Raw genomic sequence first — 21,407 nt, 5'->3', positions numbered from 1 at the left:
CTCGGGAGCCTGAGCTAGGCACTTCTAATGTAACTCTATAGCAGCACCCAAGGGGCTTGAATTTTCAAGGTCTACCCTTAGACTTGGCAGTGACGTAGTGTCCCCATGAGTGACAGAACACTGAGCCAATCACGGCGCAATACTCCGTATTTTCTGCTGGCTTGCCCCACCATCACAGAAAGCACTGAGCTAGGCTGAAACACCTAACTTTTGGAGCTGCCTTACACGAGAAACAAAAACGTGACCATGTTTGAATGCGGCTTTATTAACTCAATTCTATATTTATTTTTTTACATTATTTGCAAACTGATATGTGACACATATTAATGCCAAAATAACATGCAAAACAGGCAAGCCCCCCCCCCCCCCCCCCCCATTAAAAAAACAAACACTTTTTGCATAAAATGTGGGGCTCAAAACAGGTGTGACTCTGCCCCACCTGCCCTGAATGACGGGTCGCCACTGGTTACAATTACCATTGAAGATGGACATAGGCTCACGTAACCATCCTCTGCTATCCCTTTTAGGGCTCCCAAGTGGCGCAGCGGTCTAAGGCAGTGAATCTTAGTTCTAGAGGCGTCACTACAGACCTGGTTCAATTCCAGGCTCTATCACAACCAGCCGTGATTGGGTGGCGCACAATTGGTACGGCAATGTCTGGGTTAGGGCTTGGCTGGGGTAGGCTGTAATTGTAAATGAGAATGTTTTCTCAACTGACTTGCCTATATAAAGGTTGAATAATAGGTGAATTCAGGTCTCTAAAAAGTTGAAAAGTCACACTGACCACTTTATATTTGTCAGGTTGGATTGACATATTTCATTTGTGAGCAGTGGTGTGTGTAGCCTCCTGTAAGATGAGAAAATTCACTGCATCCACGTGCACATACACACACGTCAAACAATAGTCACACACACACAAGCCTTTATAATAGAAGAGTAGGCTAACATCATTTTCCTACAAAAGGCACCGACACATTTTGTTGCACCGTAACACACACAAACACACACTACACATATTTTCCCTGACATACAGTACAGATATTATTGCACTGTAACACACACACGAATACACACACACACAGATACAAACATACACACACGGATACACACATACACATGGATACGCACACACACACACACACACACACACACACACACACACACACACACACACACACACACACACACACACACACACACACACACACACACACACACACGCCATTTGCAGAGCTCCTCTCTCCCCCTCTATCTCTGTCAGACACACACAAATACACACGCACAGACACACTCATTCTCCCTCCTACGCAAGTGCACAGGCAGACACACGCACACACACAGCCAGACAGACACACACATACACGTTTCCCTCTCTCGCCTTTCACACACACAGCTCTCTCATACACCCATCCCCCTTTCTTTCTCACACACACATGTCCTTTCTCTCTCTCTCACTCACTCGCATACACACACATCCTCTCTCTCTATCTCTCTCTCCCTCACTCTCACACACATAGGCACACACATCCAGGCACACACACACAACCGCATGCACACACACACACACACACACACACACACACACACACACACACACACACACACAAAAGCACACGTACAGACACACACTCACACTCACACACAGACGCATGCACACATTCTCTCTCCCGCTTGCTTTCCCTCACACACAAACACATGCAGACACATGTATGCGCACACACATTTTCTCCCCTGCTTGCTCCCCCTCCCTCCCTCACAACACACACATACATTCTCTCTCTCTCGCTCTCTCTCGCTCTCTCTCCACACACACATTTTCTCTCTTGCTCGCTTTTACTCTCTCCTCCTCTCTCCTTACCTCTGTCTCTCACCCCCCCCCCCCTTCCACAGGCATCCTGGCTGCCACTCCTTCTCTAACAACCACACACTCTCACACACACATTCCCCCTACTATCTGTGCACACAAACACCCCCCCCCTCTCTCTCTCTCACACACACACACACACACACACACACACACACACACACACACACACACACACACACACACACACACACACACCCCTAAAACACACACCCCACCTATTTTACCCAAACATACATCCTGTCTTTCCTTTAAAGTTAAACATCAACACACATACACACACACACACATACACAAACTCAAATGTAACCCAGCCTTTTTTTTCTTACATGAGCCTCTCCCTCCTGCTCCAAAATCATTAATGCGCACACACACACACACACTCACCCACACAAATCCACCCCCACACATACACACACACACACTACTCATCACTTGCATCGAGAATGTTCATAAGCCATCCAGTCCTTAAGCCAAACAGATCCAAGAGACAATTCAAAATATAATCCACAGACATTTATTTCATCCTTTCTGCATATCTCAAAGTCATACATTAATAATAAATATGGTTTCTATATCTTCCCACACCACACCAGAGTTAATATGAAACACACCAAAAGAAAATCAGCAACAGGAAATGTTAGTACATTAGTTTGGATTGTGTTAACAAAGTATCCATCAGTCCTATGTCTAACTACTTTATATACCAGGGTTGGCTGGCCTTCTCTAGTCACTCGTAGGCTCAGTCACTGGTAAACTTTAATTTACAAAGTCATTTTGGGTTTACTAGCATTTTATTTGTGCTTTTTTATTGTTCAGAAATGTGGTGGGTACTCTCTTCGTTCGCTGGACTTTATCCTGCTAACTGTTCCAAATTTCTGAACTGAGTTTGGAAAAAGGGCTTTTATGTACTCTGCGCCATCGTCTTGGAACGCCTTACAAAAATACTTTTAAACTGGAAGAACTTGTCCCGATTGGTGTTTGTAAATCATCGATGAAGGATTTTGAGGCGGATTCCCTGACCTGTCAATGTTTTTAATTCGCTGTTTTATAAATTTTGTTATACTCTTGTGAAGGATTTTGAGGCGGATTCCCTGACCTGTCAATGTTTTTAATTCGCTGTTTTATAATTTTGTTATACTCTTGTGAATTCTATGTTGTTTTACTAGATTACCTGTAGTTTTTCATGTTGTCTGTCTGTAATTGTGTAATGACTTGGTGCTGCCTATCTTGGCCAGGACACTCTTGAAAAAGAGATTTCAAATCTCAAAATAAATAAATAAAGGTTAAATACATTTTAAAAAACGACTGTCTCTCAATCTCATCAATGTGCCTAACCAAAGGATACAGGGTTAGATCTGTTTGCATCCTCCTACTGGTTAAAATTAGGATTGGGGATAAGGTAATCTGATCCTAGATCTGTGGTTAGGGGCAACTGGCACTATACCAAGAGGTCATGGAAAGGGCTAGTTGCTCCAGCAACCGTGTGTACTCAACTCAGCGTAAAAATGAAGGAGACTTTGCTACAGTGCATCTCAGTCTACAAAGGTACTAAAAACAATTCAGTCTGGCAATTTAAATTTTCCTTCAAAGTCACATACACAAGAATAGGGATGGCCATCCCTCCGCTTGGAGAGCTATTGTCTGCAGGCTTTTGCTCCAACCCTGCACGAACACACCTAATTCTACTGATCAGCTGCTCAATCCGCTCTAATTTGAATTGCGAACATGGTTTAACAACATCACACCTCCCAGCCCTACCAATTTGACGGCTACGCAATGATATTAAAAGGGTCTGTTTCAACGGGGGTCATATAGTAATGATTGGGTTTAAAATATATATATATATATATATTTGTGTGTGTGTGTGTGTGTGTGTGTGTGTACAGTACCAGTCATAAGTTTGGACACACCTACTCATTCAAGGGTTCCATAACACATATGGAATCATGTAGCAACCAAAAAGTGTTAACAAATCAAAATATATTTTATATTCTTCAAAGTAGCCACCCTTTGCCTAGACGCCAGCTTTTCACACTTTTGGCATTCTCCTAACCAGCTTCACCTGGACTGCTTTTCCAACAGTCTTGAAGGAGTTCCCACATATGCTGAGCACTTGTTGGCTGCTTTTCCTTCACTCTGCGGTCTAACTCATCCCAAACCATCTCAATTGGGTTGAGGTCGGGTGATTGTGGAGGCCAGTTCATCTGATGCAGCACTCCATCCCTCTCCTTCTTGGTCAAATAGCCCTTACACAGCCTGAAGGTGTGTTGGGTCATTGTCCTGTTGAAAAACCAATGATAGTCCCACTAAGCGCAAACCAGATGGGATGGTGGATCGCTGCAGGGCTGTGGTAGCCATGCTGGTTAAGTGTGCCTTTAATTCTAAACAAATCACTGAGTGTCAGCAGCAAAGCACCCTCACTCCATTACACCTTCTCCTCCATGCTTCACAGTGGAAACCACACATACGGAGATCATCCGTTCACCTACTCTGCATCTCACAAAGAACCAAAAATCTCAAAATTTGGACTCAAAAGACCAAAGGACAGATTTCCACGTATCTAATGTCCATTGCTCATGTTTCTCTGCCTAAGCAAGTCTCTTCTTATTATTGGTGTCCTTTTAGTAGTGGTTTCTTTGCAGCAATTCGACCACGAAGGCCTGAATCACGCAGTCTCCTCTGAACAGTTGATGTTGAGATGTGTCTGCTACTTGAACTCTGTGAAGCATTTATTTGGGCTGCAATCTGAGGTGCAGTTAACTCTGATGAACTCATCCTCTGCAGTAGAGGTAACTCTGGGTCTTCCTTTCCTGTGGCGGTCCTCATGAGAGCCCATTTCATCATAGCGCTTGATGGTTTTTGCAACTGCACTTGAAGAAACTTTCAAAGTTCTTAACATTTTCCACATTGACTGACATTCATGTCTTAAAGTAATGATGGACTGTCATTTCTCTTTGCTTATTTGAGCTGTTCTTGCCATAATATGGACCTGGTCTTTTACCAAATAGGGCTATCTTCTGTATTCCAGCCCTACCTTGTCACAACACAACTGATTAGCTCAAAAGCATTAAGAAGGAAAGAAATTCCACAAATGAACTTTTAACAAGGCACACCTGTTAATTGATACGCATTCCAGGTGACTACCTCATGAAGCTGGTTGAGAGAATGCCAAGAGTGTGCAAAGCTGTCATCAAAGCAAAGGGTGGCTACTTTGAAGAATCTCAAATATAAACTATATTTTGACTTGTGTAACACTTTTTTGGTGTGTTGTTTCATAGTTTTGATGTCTTCGCTATTATTCTATAATGTAGAAAATTGCTAAAATAATTAAAAACCCTTGAATAATTAGGTGTGTCCAAACTTTTGACTGGTACTATATATATCGTTTTTTTTCTAGCTTTAACAGGTTCAGAACTGGATTAGCAGAGTCTGGTGTTAGAGCAGGGCTGGAGCAAAAGCCTGCATTCTCAGTGGTTCTCCAGTAGGAGGAGCTGCACAGCTGGGATGTTTTGTTTTGGTTCCTCTACTCACCACTAGAGGGCAGGGCACAGTCTGTATTGGACAGCTAAACTCATCACATCACTTCAAGGCACAATGTGTGAGATTACCATCCACCAGTAATGAAAAGTTCTGGGACGAAGTTTCCCCTGGGTACAGATCTAGGATCAACTTCCGCTCCCCATTCCTAACCTTAACCATTAGTGGGGAAAAATGCTAAACTGACCCAATATCTGCTTTAAAGGGCAACTACACCCAATGAAATAGCCTACCCTTTCTCATACCTTGTCATAACTCCAAAATGACCAATGTTCCATTGTTTGTAGTCTCTAAATGGGTAGGAAGCCATTTAAGACTATTGGGATGCATCTTAAATGTGAAACAATTTGTGGTGATTTCCATCTAATGCTGGTCCTTGTACCGGCTCACAAGGACTGGAAATTGATATCACATAAACCACCGTCTTGAACCGGAAATCTACACTCCATTATCAAAGTGGATCCTGTAGCTGTCACCAACATTACATCTCATTTGTGGGATTGTTTTGGGATCCAGGGGCCAGTTGATCAGAACATTTAATCCATATCAAAATGATCCTGTGTTGTATAAAATTCTGTTTCCCTAATCAGATTGGAAATTGTAAGGCGATGCCAAACCAAATCTCTTACAATAACCACACCAAATGTTACAATCAAGATCATGCTTATATTAATGACCACATGACATATGAATATTGCCTTTCAGTTAGCATAAAGAGAGAACAGCCGACCGGGCACAGACGTCAGTTCGACGCCTATTCCACGTTGGTTCAACGTAATTTCATTGAAATGACGTGAAGACAGCGTTGATTCAACTAGTGTGTGCCCAGTGGGAGGAGACTAAATGAAATGTTCTGAAATACTGGTCCTTGTATGTCTGGAGTAGGCCAAAGGAAGGTCATGGTTGAATACTTTGACTGTAGGCTGTAAAACCAGGCAGAGAACACATCTTGATACCAGGTGTAAACCGCGAACTTCTTCTGTAATAACTTTACTTGATTTTTACTGCATCAAACCGTGTTGAACTACAGCGATTTTTTGTTTGTTATTGACACATTTTAGCTAGTTACTAGCCTAACGTTCTAACCGCTAGGCTACGTGCCACCCAGTGTCCTATGTCTGTTAGCAGCAAGCGGAGCTACAGCGCAGGGCCCTTGTTAGAGAAGTATGTCTTGAATGACCAAAATTGCTTCAAAATCAACACTATTATGTCACTATTATGTCACTATTATGTCACACATTGGTTGTACAGTATGTAGTAATATACTTTCTCATGCTTTCTCTTATGTCCTTGTCACCACTGTATATATTTATTTATTAACTTAAACATATTCTCCTCTCCCTCTTTTCACATAATCTTTATACTGGCTGTTGTCACTCTTTTCCTTCTCCTCTTGTTTCCATCTCTCTCTCAGACTTTCAGACTCCTGCATGCCTTCACTCTTTCTTCTTCCACGTCAGACCCTCCTACCTCATCCTCTCAAGCTACCTCTCTATCTCTCTCCCATTCTTTCCATCGCTACCTCTCTCTCACCCTCTCTCTCCCCTGCTCTCCCATTCCTCACTCACAGGCTACTCCTTCCAATCTCTACTATCTCATCTCCGGGTCCTCCTCCCTCTTGGCCTCCCCCTCGTTCTGCTCTCCTTGGGGGTGGCTCCATCGGGGTGCAGGGCCTTCAGGGTCCTGGAGGTGGTGAGCGTCCAGTGCTCCAGCTCGCTGAAGATGCGGTAGATCCAGAGCTTTAGCGCAAACGGGCTGCCGTTCACCGGACTAGCTGTCTACTCAGGGGGGGGGAGCAGACAGAGAGAGGGAGAGGAAGAGAGAGGAAGAGAGAGAGAGAGATGTGTCAGGACAGTATTTCCCAATCTGTTTTCCGGAGATCCCGAGGGCTGTAAATATTTTTGTTCTAGCACTAGCACACCTGATTCAGCTGGTGGACTAACTAACGCCTGGTCAACCCCGGGACGTGCACCATGAATAGATTAGGAAACACTGCACTAGAACATACAGTGGGGTCTGAAATTATTGATAAAGATGATCATACATGTCTGTATAAAATAAATAATTCAAATACTGAGCTATATTGTAACCTCAAAAAAACGGGGGAAAGACATTATTTTATAATAATACAATTGCTCAGAGAAAGAGATTTTGTTTTACAAGTAATATTTTTCCTCCAATGAGGAATGATCTTAGACCGTTCCTCATTGATATCCTTCGTCTGCACTTATAAACTGCCCTCTTCTATTCAAACCACTGGTTTTCAATGATTTAGCAAGATGGCGCTAACAGAAATGTCAGCTCTGCTTCTAGCTCCTAAGCAACTTTGCAGTATTATGATTTTTTTGTGTGTTATTTATTACATTATCAGCCCAGAATGTTTTTTGTGTTATTACATACAGACGGAAATAATTTTTGCATATCAGTGCGGCGGTAACTCACCAGCATTACGACCAGGAATACAACTTTCCAGAATTGGATCCTTTGTTTGTACCCCCCAGGGCAAATTAACTTATCCCAAAGAATGCTCCAAGACGCCACCGGTGGAGAAGAGGTATTCGGAGTGGACTTCTAGTCCGAATAAGGAGGCGTGCACACCATCCACTGCTTCCGAGTATAATACTTGTTAATGTTCAGCTCAGGATGAGGATCTGGTTCCAGAGAGACATCAGGGACAAGGGCAAGACATGTGATGTCCACCCTTGTTCCTGTACCCAAGAAAGCAAAGGTAACTGAACTAAATTACTATCTCCCTGTAGCACTCACTTCTATCATCATGGAGTGCTTTGAGAGGCTAGTTATATCACCTCTACCTTACCTGACAACCTAGACCCACAATTTGCAGACCACCCCAAAAGATCTACAGACAATGCAATCGCCATTGCACTGCACACTGCCCTATCCCATTTGGACAAAAATAATACCTACGTCAGAATGCTGTTCATTGACTATAGCTCAGTCTTAAACACCTTAGTACCCTCCAAGCTTATCATTAAGCTCGGGGCCCTGGGTCTGAACCCCGCTCTGTGCAACTGGGTCCTGGACTTCCTGACGGGCCACTCCCAGGTGGTGAAGGTAGGAAACAACACCTCCACTTTGCTGATCCTCAACACAGGGGCCCCACAAGGGTGCGTGCTCAGCCCCCTCCTGTACTCCCTATTCACCCATGACTGTGTGGCCACGCATGACTCCAGCTCAATCATCAAGTTTGCAGACGACACAACAGCAGTAGGCCTGATTACCAATAATTACGAGACAGCCTACAGGGAGGAGTTGAGGGTCCTGGCCGGAGAGGTGCCAGGAAATTAACCTCTCCCTTAACGTCAACAAAACGAAGGAGCTGATCGTGGACTTCAGGAAACAGCAGAGGGAGGACGCCCCTATCCACATCAACGGGACCGCAATGGAGAAGGTACGGCAACTGCACCGCCCGCAACCGCAGGGCTCTCCAGAGGGTGGTGCGGTCTGCCCAACGCATCACCGGGGGAACACTACCTGCCCTCCAGGACACAGAAAGGCCAAAAAGATCATCAAGGACATCAGCCACCCGGGCCACAGTCCGGAGCCTCCAACGACGGTCCCCAGCTCGGGGTCTCCAACGACGGTCCTGGGTCTCCAGCGACGGTCCCCGGTCTGGGGTCTCCAGCGATGGTCCGGGGTCTCCAGCGACGGCCCCTGGTCCAGAACATCCGGCGATGATTCACGCAGCGAGGGTCCCCAGCCCGGGGCCTACGGCGAGGATCCGCAGTCCAGAGCCTCTGGCGATGATCCACGGGTCAGTGCTACAAGAGCGGACTCAGTGTAAAGAGGGGGGCGGAGTCCAGAACCAAAGCCGCCACCAAGGTTAGTTGCCCACCCAGACCCTCCCATATAGGTTTAGGTTTGCGGCCGGGAGTCCGGACATTTGGGGGGGGGGGGGGGGGGGTACTGCCACGCCCTGACCTTAGTTATCTTTGTTTTCTTTATTATTTGGTTAGGTCAGGGTGTGACAAGGGTGGTTTGCTTTTGTATTGTCTAGGGTTTTTTGTATGTCTAGGTGTTTATATGTCTATGGTTGCCTAGATTGGCTCTCAATCAGAGGCAGCTGTTTATCGTTGTCTCTGATTGGGAACCATATTTAGGTAGCCAAATTCCTTGGTTATTTTGTGGGTTGTTATTCTATGTTTAGTTGCCTGTTCTGCACTAGCCATATTTCACGGCTCGTTTTGTTGTTTTGTTTAGTTCTGTTCAGTGTTCTCTTTTTAATTAAAGCGTTATGTTCGCTTACCACGCTGCGCCTTGTTCTCCTCTTTATGACAACCGTGGCATAAAGATGGCACGTTGTGTTAGCTAATCCAAGTGGAAGATCCACTTGTGGCCAAGTTTTAGCCTCCTGGCAGAGGCAACCAAGTTTTTGGCTAAAATGTCCTGGTACTTGGTAAAGTTCATGATGCCGTTGACCTTAACAAGGGCCCCAGGACCAGTCAAAGCAAAATAGCCCCATAACATCAAAGATCCCCCACCATATTTTTACAATAGGTATGGGATTTTCTGCTCAGACATTCTCATTTCGATGCCAACCCCACCACTGGTGTACGTGACCAAAGAGCTCTATTTTCATGTCATCCAGCAAATGTCCAACAAATTGCCACTTGTATTCGAGCCACTGTTTTGGTCAGATTACATGAAAATTAGGTTTTTGGCCACGCACACCAGTGCTGCAAGTGGATCTTCCAGCAAGACAATAACCCCAAGCACACATCAAAATCAAGTTGACTCTGTACCGGTACCCCCTTTATTTTGCCTCGTTATTGTTATTTTACTGTTACTCTTTAATTTTTTTAAACTTTTGCTTATTTAGTAAATATTTTCTTAACTCCTATTTTTCTTGAAATTGCATTGTTGGTTAAGGGCTTGTAAGTCAGCATTTCACGGTAAGGTCTATCTACAGCTGTTGTATTTGGAGCATGTGACAAATAAAATGGGATTTGATTTGAAAATCCACAGAAATTGTTCATTGGCCGTAAAATTGATCGTAATACTATGGCTGACCCCATAAAACAACTCATTTCACCCCACCTATCTGGTGTGACAATATATATTTTTAAATCCACTGTTACTGTGCCTCATCCACTCCAACCCCTCATATTGTTTCCAACAGAGCAACAAATCAAAAAAAAAAACAGGCAGTGGCTCGGGTGGTTGATGTCCTTGATGATCTTTATGGCCTTCCTGTGAAATCGGGTGGTGTAGGTGTCCTGGAGGGCAGGTAGTTTGCCCCCGGTGATGCGTTGTGCAGACCTCACTACCCTCTGGAGAGCCTTACGGTTGAGGGCGGTGCAGTTGCCATACCAGGCGGTGATACAGCCCGCCAGGATGCTCTCGATTGTGCATCTGTAGAAGTTTGTGAGTGCTTTTGGTGACAAGCCGAATTTCTTCAGCCTCCTGAGGTTGAAGAGGCGCTGCTGCGCCTTCTTCACGATGCTGTCTGTGTGAGTGGACCAATTCAGTTTGTCTGTGATGTGTATGCCGAGGAACTTAAAACTTGCTACCCTCTCCACTACTGTTCCATCGATGTGGATAGGGGGGTGTTCCCTCTGCTGTTTCCTGAAGTCCACAATCATCTCCTTAGTTTTGTTGACGTTGAGTGTGAGGTTATTTTCCTGACACCACACTCCGAGGGCCCTCACCTCCTCCCTGTAGGCCGTCTCGTCGTTGTTGGTAATCAAGCCTACCACTGTTGTGTCGTCCGCAAACTTGATGATTGAGTTGGAGGCGTGCGTGGCCACGCAGTCGTGGGTGAACAGGGAGTACAGGAGAGGGCTCAGAACGCACCCTTGTGGGGCCCCGGTGTTGAGGATCAGCGGGGAGGAGATGTTGTTGCCTACCCTCACCACCTGGGGGCGGCCCGTCAGGAAGTCCAGTACCCAGTTGCACAGGGCGGGGTCGAGACCCAGGGTCTCGAGCTTGATGACGAGCTTGGAGGGTACTATGGTGTTGAATGCCGAGCTGTAGTCGATGAACAGCATTCTCACATAGGTATTCCTCTTGTCCAGATGGGTTAGGGCAGTGTGCAGTGTGGTTGAGATTGCATCGTCTGTGGACCTATTTCGGCGGTAAGCAAACTGGAGTGGGTCTAGGGTGTCAGGTAGGGTGGAGGTGATATGGTCCTTGACTAGTCTCTCAAAGCACTTCATGATGACGGATGTGAGTGCTACGGGGCGGTAGTCGTTTAGCTCAGTTACCTTAGCTTTCTTGGGAACAGGAACAATGGTGGCCCTCTTGAAGCATGTGGGAACAGCAGACTGGTATAGGGATTGATTGAATATGTCCGTAAACACACCGGCCAGCTGGTCTGCGCATGCTCTGAGGGCGCGGCTGGGGATGCCGTCTGGGCCTGCAGCCTTGCGAGGGTTAACACGTTTAAATGTCTTACTCACCTCGGCTGCAGTGAAGGACTGTATTGTCCTCAAAGCGGGCAAAAAAAGTTATTTAGTCTGCCTGGGAGCAAGACATCCTGGTCCGTGACTGGGCTGGGTTTCTTCCTGTAGTCTGTGATTGACTGTAGACCCTGCCACATGCCTCTTGTGTCTGAGCCGTTGAATTGAGATTCTACTTTGTCTCTGTACTGGCGCTTAGCTTGTTTGATAGCCTTGCGGAGGGAATAGCTGCACTGTTTGTATTCGGTCATGCTACCAGACACCTTGCCCTGATTAAAAGCAGTGGTTCGCGCTTTCAGTTTCACACGAATGCTGCCATCAATCCACGGTTTCTGGTTAGGGAATGTTTTAATCGTTGCTATGGGAACGACATCTTCAACGCACGTTCTAATGAACTCGCACACCGAATCAGCGTATTCGTCAATGTTGTTATCTGACGCAATACGAAACATCTCCCAGTCCACGTGATGGAAGCAGTCTTGGAGTGTGGAGTCAGCTTGGTCGGACCAGCGTTGGACAGACCTCAGCGTGGGAGCCTCTTGTTTTAGTTTCTGTCTGTAGGCAGGGATCAACAAAATGGAGTCGTGGTCAGCTTTTCCGAAAGGGGGGCGGGGCAGGGCCTTATATGCGTCGCGGAAGTTAGAGTAACAATGATCCACACCTGTGAAGTGCCTTTTATAAATGCAGAAAGTTATGTCTCAGGACTTGAAACCCATTGTGAAGGATTCTGTATGGAGGAATAGTCTAAGATCCCTCCCAATGGGATCTCCAACTCATAAAATATTTTCAAAAAAGTTAAGTGCTGTTATCGTCATAAGGTGAGGTATTGAAAGGTTTCGAAAAAGGGGTGTCAAAAATGTTGAACCCTACCTTTTTAAAATAAAAAAATATCTCGTTACACTAAAACTATTTCTCTGAGCAATTGTATTAGTATAAAACAATATAATTTCCCATTTTTTTGTAGCATAATATATAGCTTAGTGTTTGAATTATTTATTTTATACAGCCATTATTGTTCATCTTTATTAAGGGTGTCAATAATTTCAAACCCCATTGTATATACAGTTGAAGTCGGAAGTTTACATGCACTTAGATTGTAGTCATTAAAGTTTTTCAGCCACTCCACAAATTTCTTGTTAGCAAACTATAGTTTAGGCAAGTTGGTTAGGAGATCTACTTTGTGCATGACACAAATAATTTTTCCAACAATTGTTTACAGACAGAATATTTAACTTATAATTCACTGTATCACAATTCCAGTGGGTCAGAAGTTTACATTCACTAAGTTGACTGTGCCTTTAAAAACAGCTTGGAAAATTCCTGAAAAATTATGTCATGGCTTTAGAAGCTTCTGATAGGCTAATTGACATAATTTGAGTAAATTGGAGGTGTACCTGTGGATGTATTTCAAGGCCTACCTTCAAACCCAGTGCCTCTTTGCTTGACATCTGTTACGTCTCTCGTCAGAAGGCATCGACCAAAGGGCAGCGTGGTAAGTGTTCATGATATTTATTGATCAAAACACTCAAACAAAATAACAAAGTGAAAAACAAACAGTTCTGTAAGGCAAATAAACTATACAGAAAACAACTACCCACAAAACACAGGTGGGGAAAGGCTAGACAGCTGCCTCTGATTGGGAACCACACTCGGCCAAAAACAAAGAAATAGAAATAAAAATAAAGAAACTAGAATGCCCATCCTAGTCACACCCTGGCCTAACCAAAATTGAGAATAAAAGCCTCTCTATGGCCAGGGTGTGACAACATCATGGGAAAATCAAAAGAAATCAGCCAAGACCTCAGAAAAAAAATTGTAGACCTCAACAAGTCTGGTTCATCCTTGGGAGCAATTTCCAAATGCCTGAAGGTACCACGTTCATCTGTACAAACAATAGTACGCAAGTATAAACACCATGGGACCACGCAGCAGTCATACCGCTCAGGAAGGAGACACGTTCTGTCTCCTAGAGATGAACGTACTTTGGTGCGAAAAGTGCAAATCAATCCCAGAACAACAGCAAAGGACCTTGTGAAGATGCTGGAGGAAACAGGTACAAACGTATCTATATCCACAGTAAAACGAGTCCTATTTCGAGAGAACCTGAAAGGCCGCTCAGCAAGGAAGAAGCCACTGCTCCAAAACCGCCATATAAAAGCCAGACTATGGTTTGCAACTGCACATGGGGACAAAAATCATACTTTTTTGGAGAAATATTCTCTAGTCTGATGAAGCAAAAATAGAACTGTTTGGCCGTAATGACCATTGTTATGTTTGGAGGAAAAAGGGGGATGCTCGAAAGCCGAAGAACACCATCCCAACCGTGAAGCACCGAGGCGGCAGCATCATGTTGTGGGGGTGCTTTGCTGCAGGAGGGACTGGTGCACTAAACAAAATAGATGGCATCATGGGGGAGGAAAATTGTGTATATACTGAAGCAACATGTCAAGACATCAGTCAGGAAGTTAAAGCTTTGTCTCAAATGGTTCTTCCAAATGGACAATGACCCCAAGCATACTTCCAAAGTTGTGGCAAAATGGCTTAAGGATAACAATGTCAAGGTATTGGAGTGGCCATCACAAAGCCCTGACCTCAATCCCATAGAAAATGTGTGGGCAGAACTGAAAAAGCGTGCGCGAGCAAGGAGGCCTACAAACCTGATTCAGTTACACCAGCTCTGTCAGGAGGATTGACCCAAAATTCACCCAACTTATTGTGGGAAGCTTGTGGAAGGCTACACGAAATGTTTGACCCAAGTTAAACAATTTAAAGGCAATGCTACCAAATACTAATTGAGTGTAGGTAAACTTCTGACCCACTGGGAATGTGATGAAAGAAATAAAAGCTGAAATAAATCATTCTCTACTATTATTCTGACATTTCACATTCTTAAAATAAAGTGGTGATCCTAACTGACCTAAGACAGGGAATTTTTACTAGGATTAAATGTCAGGAATTGTGAAAAACTTTGTTTAAATGTATTTGGCTACGGTGTATGTAAACGTCCGACTTCAACTGTATACAGTACATATAAACAACTGATTTGACCGAATCGTATATATAAATAATTATTAACAAACTATGATTAATAAACAATATAATATAATCAGTTTGTTTAAACTAAAAAGTATTGTCCTTGCATAAAACAGTTTATATCATAAGTTCTGAATAACAAAAGCCTAATTTCTTCCTCTCCTCCTTGAACTCATCAGTGATCTGAAATATTAGGGATATCTGAAAGCAAAATGTTTCCACCAGTCTTATCTGTCTTCTATACGTGGCCCTGGTTTACACTAAAAAGGGAAATGAACCTTGCTCTGCAACCTAGGTGCATGAATTGAGGAGCAAACTGAAGGGAAGAGGAAATTCAGCAATTCTCTTGGAAGACAGGGTCAGCTGATAAACTGCTTTGTTATTGTTAAAAACCAACATGTTTCGGCCAGTAGCTTTCATCAGGGTTTACACTACATTATGTTCACCATACCATGTCAGATCAAGGATGACTTCCAAGTAAGGAGGTAGGATTTTACAGGTATTCAAGTACTGAAATGAGACCTGCTGGGTTAACTGAGGGTTTCCAGTAGGTACTGTATCTTAACCTTAAACATTTGTGGGGGAAATTCAAAACTGACCCCAGATTAGTGTCTAGGGGCAACTTTACCGTACACCAGTGATTCTGTACCTCAGTATTCTTCGGATCAGGAGTGAAGGCTGCAGTTCCAGCTCCGTCCTCCAGGAGGAGCCGTGTGCTCGCCAACAGGTGCCCCAGCCGGTCCCTCACTGTTTTCCTCTGGCTTTCGTATTGGGCCCTGTCCCCGCCGTTTCCCACCCCCTCTTCCAGGCCAATGGCACGCTCCAGAAAGTTCCGGCACTGTTGCAGGGCGGAGTAGAGGCGCCACAACCTGTCATTCGGCGAGAGCTGGGAGGAGAGCGGCGGCACGGTCACCAGGCGCTCCCCGCCGACGGTGAGTTCCTCTGCGAACGTCTCCTTTTTTCTCTGAAGTGAGGAGGAGGGATGGAGAGAGTATGGAGGTGGAGAGGAAGAGGAGGGTGATGCCGTGTAAAGAAAAAACACATTAGCAGTGTTTAAAAGTACATTTCCATGACAGTGAGTGGAGAAAAATAAACGTGTTTTTTTTGCACAACGAAACGGTTACACTGCAATGGAATCACCACAGATGACCAAAGTCAGGCATAACACAACAATTAGTGCGCAACCAAACTCAATATGCTAATGCAACTCAAAGGCAGCACTGCTAATCCAGTTCTCTAAAAGAGACGAGGCATTGACAAAGGTTTACGGCTTAATAAGTGCCACTACTCTATTTTGTTCATAAAATATAAAGCGCTAGTCACAGCCTTAACACATTTGGAAAAGCCTTTCTTAAGACACCACTATTTTCTATTTTGAAATACCACCATGGACACCACGTTTTACTGCTCCTGAGTCTGTCCGAATATGGACACCGTTGTAATGGGAAGCTGTGGCCATGAGGAATGCATATATGAATAAGTCACTCATTCCGAGTTAGTATTGAAACCAAACTGCACGTGGAATGTTCAAGGAAGTACAAAAGAGCTGACCTAAGAGACTGTGCAGTAAAGAGCATGTTTGCCCATTTTCCGATGATAGTCGAGCAATTTTCCTTGATGAGCAACAACTGGCAAATGTTTGAACCCTATATTGCGGTTAGGACAACATCCGCCCTGGCCCCATTGGAACAGAGGGGGTTAGTGGTTCAAAGGGATGGCTGGTTCAACTACCAGAACCAACCTTCCCCAACCACTCCAGGGGGAAAAACAGGCAGGATGTGTGACATCACAGGTGACAAGTGCTGTGTGTGTGTGTGTGTGTGTGGTAGGAAGTTATTATATTCTATTGCATCTAGATCAGAGAATAGTGAGTGAGCTGAGATTCCCTTGAGTACTTAACCCCCAGTTATACATTATACCAAGGTGCTGACATTCTGACCACCGTGAAAATTATTCTGTGCCTGTGTGGTAGAATGATTACCGTGTAACATTGACAAGGCAGCCCTGCTTACACAAGGGCAATGGTCAAGTAAATGTGTATATTGGTTTGTAATAGGCTACTAGACAGGGAGCAGTGGAGTGGGTTATGAACTTTGAGGGCTATTGTATAGATAGGCTTGTCTAGAGGGAGAGGCAGAGGTAAGGCAAACCGAAGACAGCAAGCTCTTGATCTGACTGTCATGATCTATTTCAACACCTTATGAGTAAGGACTACGTGGTAATAGATAAGATGAAAATTGTGGGCTATATCTTGACTGAATTTACGTAAACCGCATGTGTGTATTATGTTGAGTAATCTACCTAAACCAAGATTATTATAGTTTTGTGTTTTTCTATTCGTTTTTATTTATAGTAGCTTTAAGATTTGTGTTTTAAATTCAGTTTAGTTTGTTTTTACATTAAAAAAAATGTAGTGTAAGTGACAGAAAGAAGCCTATGTGTGGGAGGCTAGGAGACATGTATGTGTTGTATAGTTTCAGTGTTTTGGGGGATGTAACTTCTTGCAACTGTGGGGAAGTAATGCATAAGGTGTCACACCTTGATCTATTTCACCTGTCTTTTTTGATTGTCTCCACCCACCTCCAAGTGTCTCCTGTTTTCCCCATTAGTCCCCGGTGTATTTATCCCTGTGTTTCCTGTCTCTCTGTGCCAGTTCGTCTCGTTTTGCCAAGTTAACCAGCATTTCTCCTAGCTCCTATTTTTCCCAGTCTGTCTTTTCCTAGCCCTCCTGATTTTGACCCTTGCCTGTCCAGACGAAATATCCGCCTGCCTGACCACTATGCCTGTTCTGACCTCGAGCCTGCCTATGGCCTGGTACTGTTTGGACTCTGACCTGGTTTATGAACTCTCTCCTGTCTCCGACCTGCTTTTTTCCTACCCCTTTTGGTATAATAAATATTGGAGCTCAACCATCTGCCTCCTGTGTCTGAAATTTGGTCTTGCCTTGTGCCCTTATATATAGGGGCAATTCCATGGTAAAGGAATTATGCTTTGACTCAGATTTTTCTCTTTAAAATACATGCCAAACAAAACATTGATCTCAAAGTTTAACCATACGATTCTACGCACAAGGACTAGTTTGAACAATTTGCAAAGGATTTCACAAAAACACATTTACTGGAATAACTGTGCAGATGCAAAGTTTGGTAGCAGAATTACAATAAAATCTCCCTCAGTTGTTTAACTAAATTTTCCAAAAACTCTGTTTAATATTAGGAGATAGTGAACTACAGGGAAAGGGGGCCCGAGCACGCCCCCATTCTCATTGATGGGGCTGTAGTGGAGCAGGTTGAGAGCTTCAAGTTCCTTGGTGTCCACATCACCAACAAACTATCATGGTCCAAACACACCAAGACAGTCGTGAAGAGGGCACGCCAATGCCTATTCCCCCTCAGGAGACTGAAAAGATTTGGCATGGGTCCTCAGATCCTCAAAGTTATACAGATGCACCATCGAGAGCATCCTGACTGGTTGCATCACCGCCTGGTATGGCAACTGCTCGGCCTCCGACCGCAAGGCACTACAGAGGGTAATGCGTACAGCCCAGTACATCACTGGGGCCAAGCTTTCTGTCGTCCAGGACCTCTATACCAGGCGGTGTCAAAGGAAGGCCCTAAAAATTGTCAAAGACGCCAGTCACCCAAGTCATAGACTGTTCTCTCTGCTACCGCACGGCAAGCGGTACCAGAGCGCCAAGTCTAGGTCCAAAAGGCTTCATAACAGCTTCTACCACCAAGCCATAAGGCTCCTGAATAGGTAACAAGGCTCCGGGCCATGGATCATCACTGGAGGCTCCGGGCCATGGATCATCACTAGAGGCTTCGTGCCATGGATCATCACTGGAGGCTTCGTGCCATGGATCATCACTGGAGGCTTTGTGCCATGGATCATCACTGGAGGCTTCGTGCCATGGATCATCACTGGAGGCTTCGTGCCATGGATCGTCACTGGAGGCTTCGTGCCATGGATCGTCACTGGAGGCTTCGTGCCATGGATCGTCACTGGAGGCTTCGTGCCATGGATCGTCACTGGAGGCTTCGTGCCATGGATCGTCACTGGAGGCTTCGTGCCATGGATCGTCACTGGAGGCTTCGTGCCATGGATCGTCACTGGAGGCTTCGTGCCATGGATCGTTACTGGAGGCTTTGTGCCATGGATCATCACTGGAGGCTTCGTGCCATGGATCATCACTGGAGGCTTCGTGCCATGGATCATCACTGGAGGCGAACACACTAACATAGAAATAAGGAAACTAGAATTCCCACCCTAGTCACACCCTGACCTAACCAAAATAGAGAATAAAACCTCTCTATGGCCAGGGCGTGACACTAGTCTTGCATCATGCTCATCTCAATGGACACGTTTGAGCGGATCATTTTTGTCAAGTTGGTGACAATCGTTGTTCACCGCCTTTCAAATTGTGTTGCTTTCTGAGGTAAAAATGTTTTGACTTGAGCCTACCCGTCGACTGCATAAACTTGACAAAAATCATGTGATCAAAGGGCATGAAGTTTTGACTGCAAGTTGCTGCAGTTGCTCTTCACCAAGTTCATCCTGCAGCCATTGACTACACTGTGAAGGCTCTATTGTCAACCAATCATTAGGTGGTTTTTGTTTGACCCGTGTGACCAAAAACAAGAACCAATTTGCTTTATGTGTACAGTGGATATACAAAATCAATGGGATATTTGAATCTCTCTCTCACTAATTGATTGTACAATGTGTAAACACACAATATTATATTATGATTTCAGTTTGTGTGATATGGGGGTTAGATACATGTTTATTTAATCATTACGAAGAAAACATTTTATAATCAATGGCAACACTGTCATGTTGATTTGAGCCTTGCTGTTGGAAAATCACTTTAGTGTCCGACTTTCATTTGTCGCAGATGCACCTCCCTCAGACTTACTCCTCGACTTTCGTCTACTGTTAGGTGCTTTAGCCGTACAACTAAAAACGCCTGATATGGTGTTGTTTGTGGCAATGTCATCTTGCCGAGAATACCTTTCAAATACGAATTCAATCTCAATGTCAACCGTCAGATTCAGAAGCTTGAAACTCCCATAAGAAAAAATGTGAAAACACCAAGGGAGCCAGATCAGCTAGAAACGCCACTGGGGGGAGACCTAGTCAGTAGTACAACTGAATGCCTTCGGCATTCAACCCAACCCCTCTAAATCAGAGGTGTGGGGGCTGCCTTAATTGACATCCGCGTCTTTGGCGCCCGGGGAACAGTTGGTTAACTGCCTTGCTCAGGGGAACACAGATTTTTACCTTGCCAGCTAGGGGATTTGATCCAGCAATCTTTCGGTTAATGGCCCAACGCTCTAACTAGGCTACCTGCCGGGTGGAGATTCAAAAGCATTGCCGTATAATTAGTCGGCTAATAGATAATGGTTACATTCCTAACCGCTCCCTTCCTCGCAGCAAAAGAGGAAGGGAGCTGCAGGTTGAGATGTGTGCGTATGAGAGGGAGGATATACTGTATCTGGCTATTTGGCGGAAAACCAAGAAGAATTTCATCATTCGCACCCCATCATTTACATAGTTCATTCATTGAGTGAGAACGAGATGCACATGGAAAAACGTGCATGTCCGGACATCGACCTGTGCGCCAGAAACCCCCCCACCTCTGTCATTCTTGTTATACATTAGTACATTAGTATTCACATATTCACCCCCTCCTTATCTAGTTACATTCCTGAACCCTCACTCCTGGATCGGATGACACACACACACACACACACACACACACACACACACACACACACACACACACACACACACACACACACACCAATCCATCAATACATGTCCATTATCGCAATCCATGTGCATCAACACATTTCCATATCCCAATCTTCCATATCCCTTTCATAGGCTAGGCTACTGGCTAAATAACATGTTTTGTCAAGCAATCAGTAGGCCTAATAACAGGTTAATTACTGCGAAGCAGAATGCAATAGCCTGTCCAGACTCAACACTAGACGAAATACTTACATAAAGTTCCAATAAGAGAGTGCATTCATGGTGCAACTCCTCAGCAAGAGCAGCTGCCCTCGCAGTTCGGGACTGTTCCGAACCAGCCACTCTTCTTGTACGTGTCCCTGCCATATTCAGTAGAGAAGCAACAGACAGGCACCGAATAGCAATAAGGTTTTTTAATATATTTTTTAAAACTTTCCCTAATGTCTGCTAGTTTTCCTGTTTCATAGTGCTCAAAGTTAGACAGCCATCAAGAAGCGCGTCTCCGCCCTTTCTCAGGCTTCAACCAAGCCAGTTAATTCAATACCTTTCTGTGTACGAATTCCTTCCCTTACTTCCACAACTTTACCCGTTGTGTTACTATGTTACAGTATTAAATATCCTTGTCTAGTGCCACACCTCCCCTTCCCCCGGTAGGCTTATGTCAGGCAGGCATGTGGAATTTAACGGGATAACTCAAGCGGAGGCGTGGGATTGGGAGGAGCTATTATTTATTCATTACGAGTTTAAACGATTTGACAGAATGACGAATCTATTCAACAAGACTAGTGACCCGTTGA

The 21,407-nt window shown here is 44.6% G+C and overlaps 1 protein-coding gene across 1 annotated transcript; it reads right to left on the bottom strand.

Moving 5' to 3' along the window:
- Positions 1–6,810: 6,810 nt before the first annotated feature.
- LOC139374893 (uncharacterized) lies at positions 6,811–21,207 on the bottom strand. Its single transcript, XM_071116109.1, has 3 exons — positions 20,863–21,207; positions 15,506–15,820; positions 6,811–7,182 (listed from the first exon to the last, which is right to left on the bottom strand). Exons 1-3 carry the CDS (start codon positions 20,974–20,976, stop codon positions 7,000–7,002), a joined length of 612 nt encoding a protein of 203 aa, XP_070972210.1. The 5' UTR covers positions 20,977–21,207; the 3' UTR covers positions 6,811–6,999.
- Between the last annotated feature and the right edge of the window lie 200 nt (positions 21,208–21,407).

This window comes from Oncorhynchus clarkii, chromosome 19 (genome assembly GCF_045791955.1).
Source record: "Oncorhynchus clarkii lewisi isolate Uvic-CL-2024 chromosome 19, UVic_Ocla_1.0, whole genome shotgun sequence".
In the NCBI taxonomy this organism is placed as follows: Eukaryota; Metazoa; Chordata; class Actinopteri; order Salmoniformes; family Salmonidae; genus Oncorhynchus; species Oncorhynchus clarkii.
This window is presented reverse-complemented; position numbering and strand designations above follow the sequence as displayed.

Excerpts from the sequence above, each read along its gene's own strand:
- LOC139374893 (XM_071116109.1), bottom strand. The coding sequence starts at position 20,976 with ATGGCAGGGACACGTACAAGAAGAGTGGCTGGTTCGGAACAGTCCCGA. Across the intron at positions 15,821-20,862 it reads CTCTCTTATTGGAACTTTAT|AGAAAAAAGGAGACGTTCGC; the intron begins GTAAGTATTTCG and ends TCCTCACTTCAG. Across the intron at positions 7,183-15,505 it reads CTGATCCGAAGAATACTGAG|ACAGCTAGTCCGGTGAACGG; the intron begins GTACAGAATCAC and ends CCCCCTGAGTAG.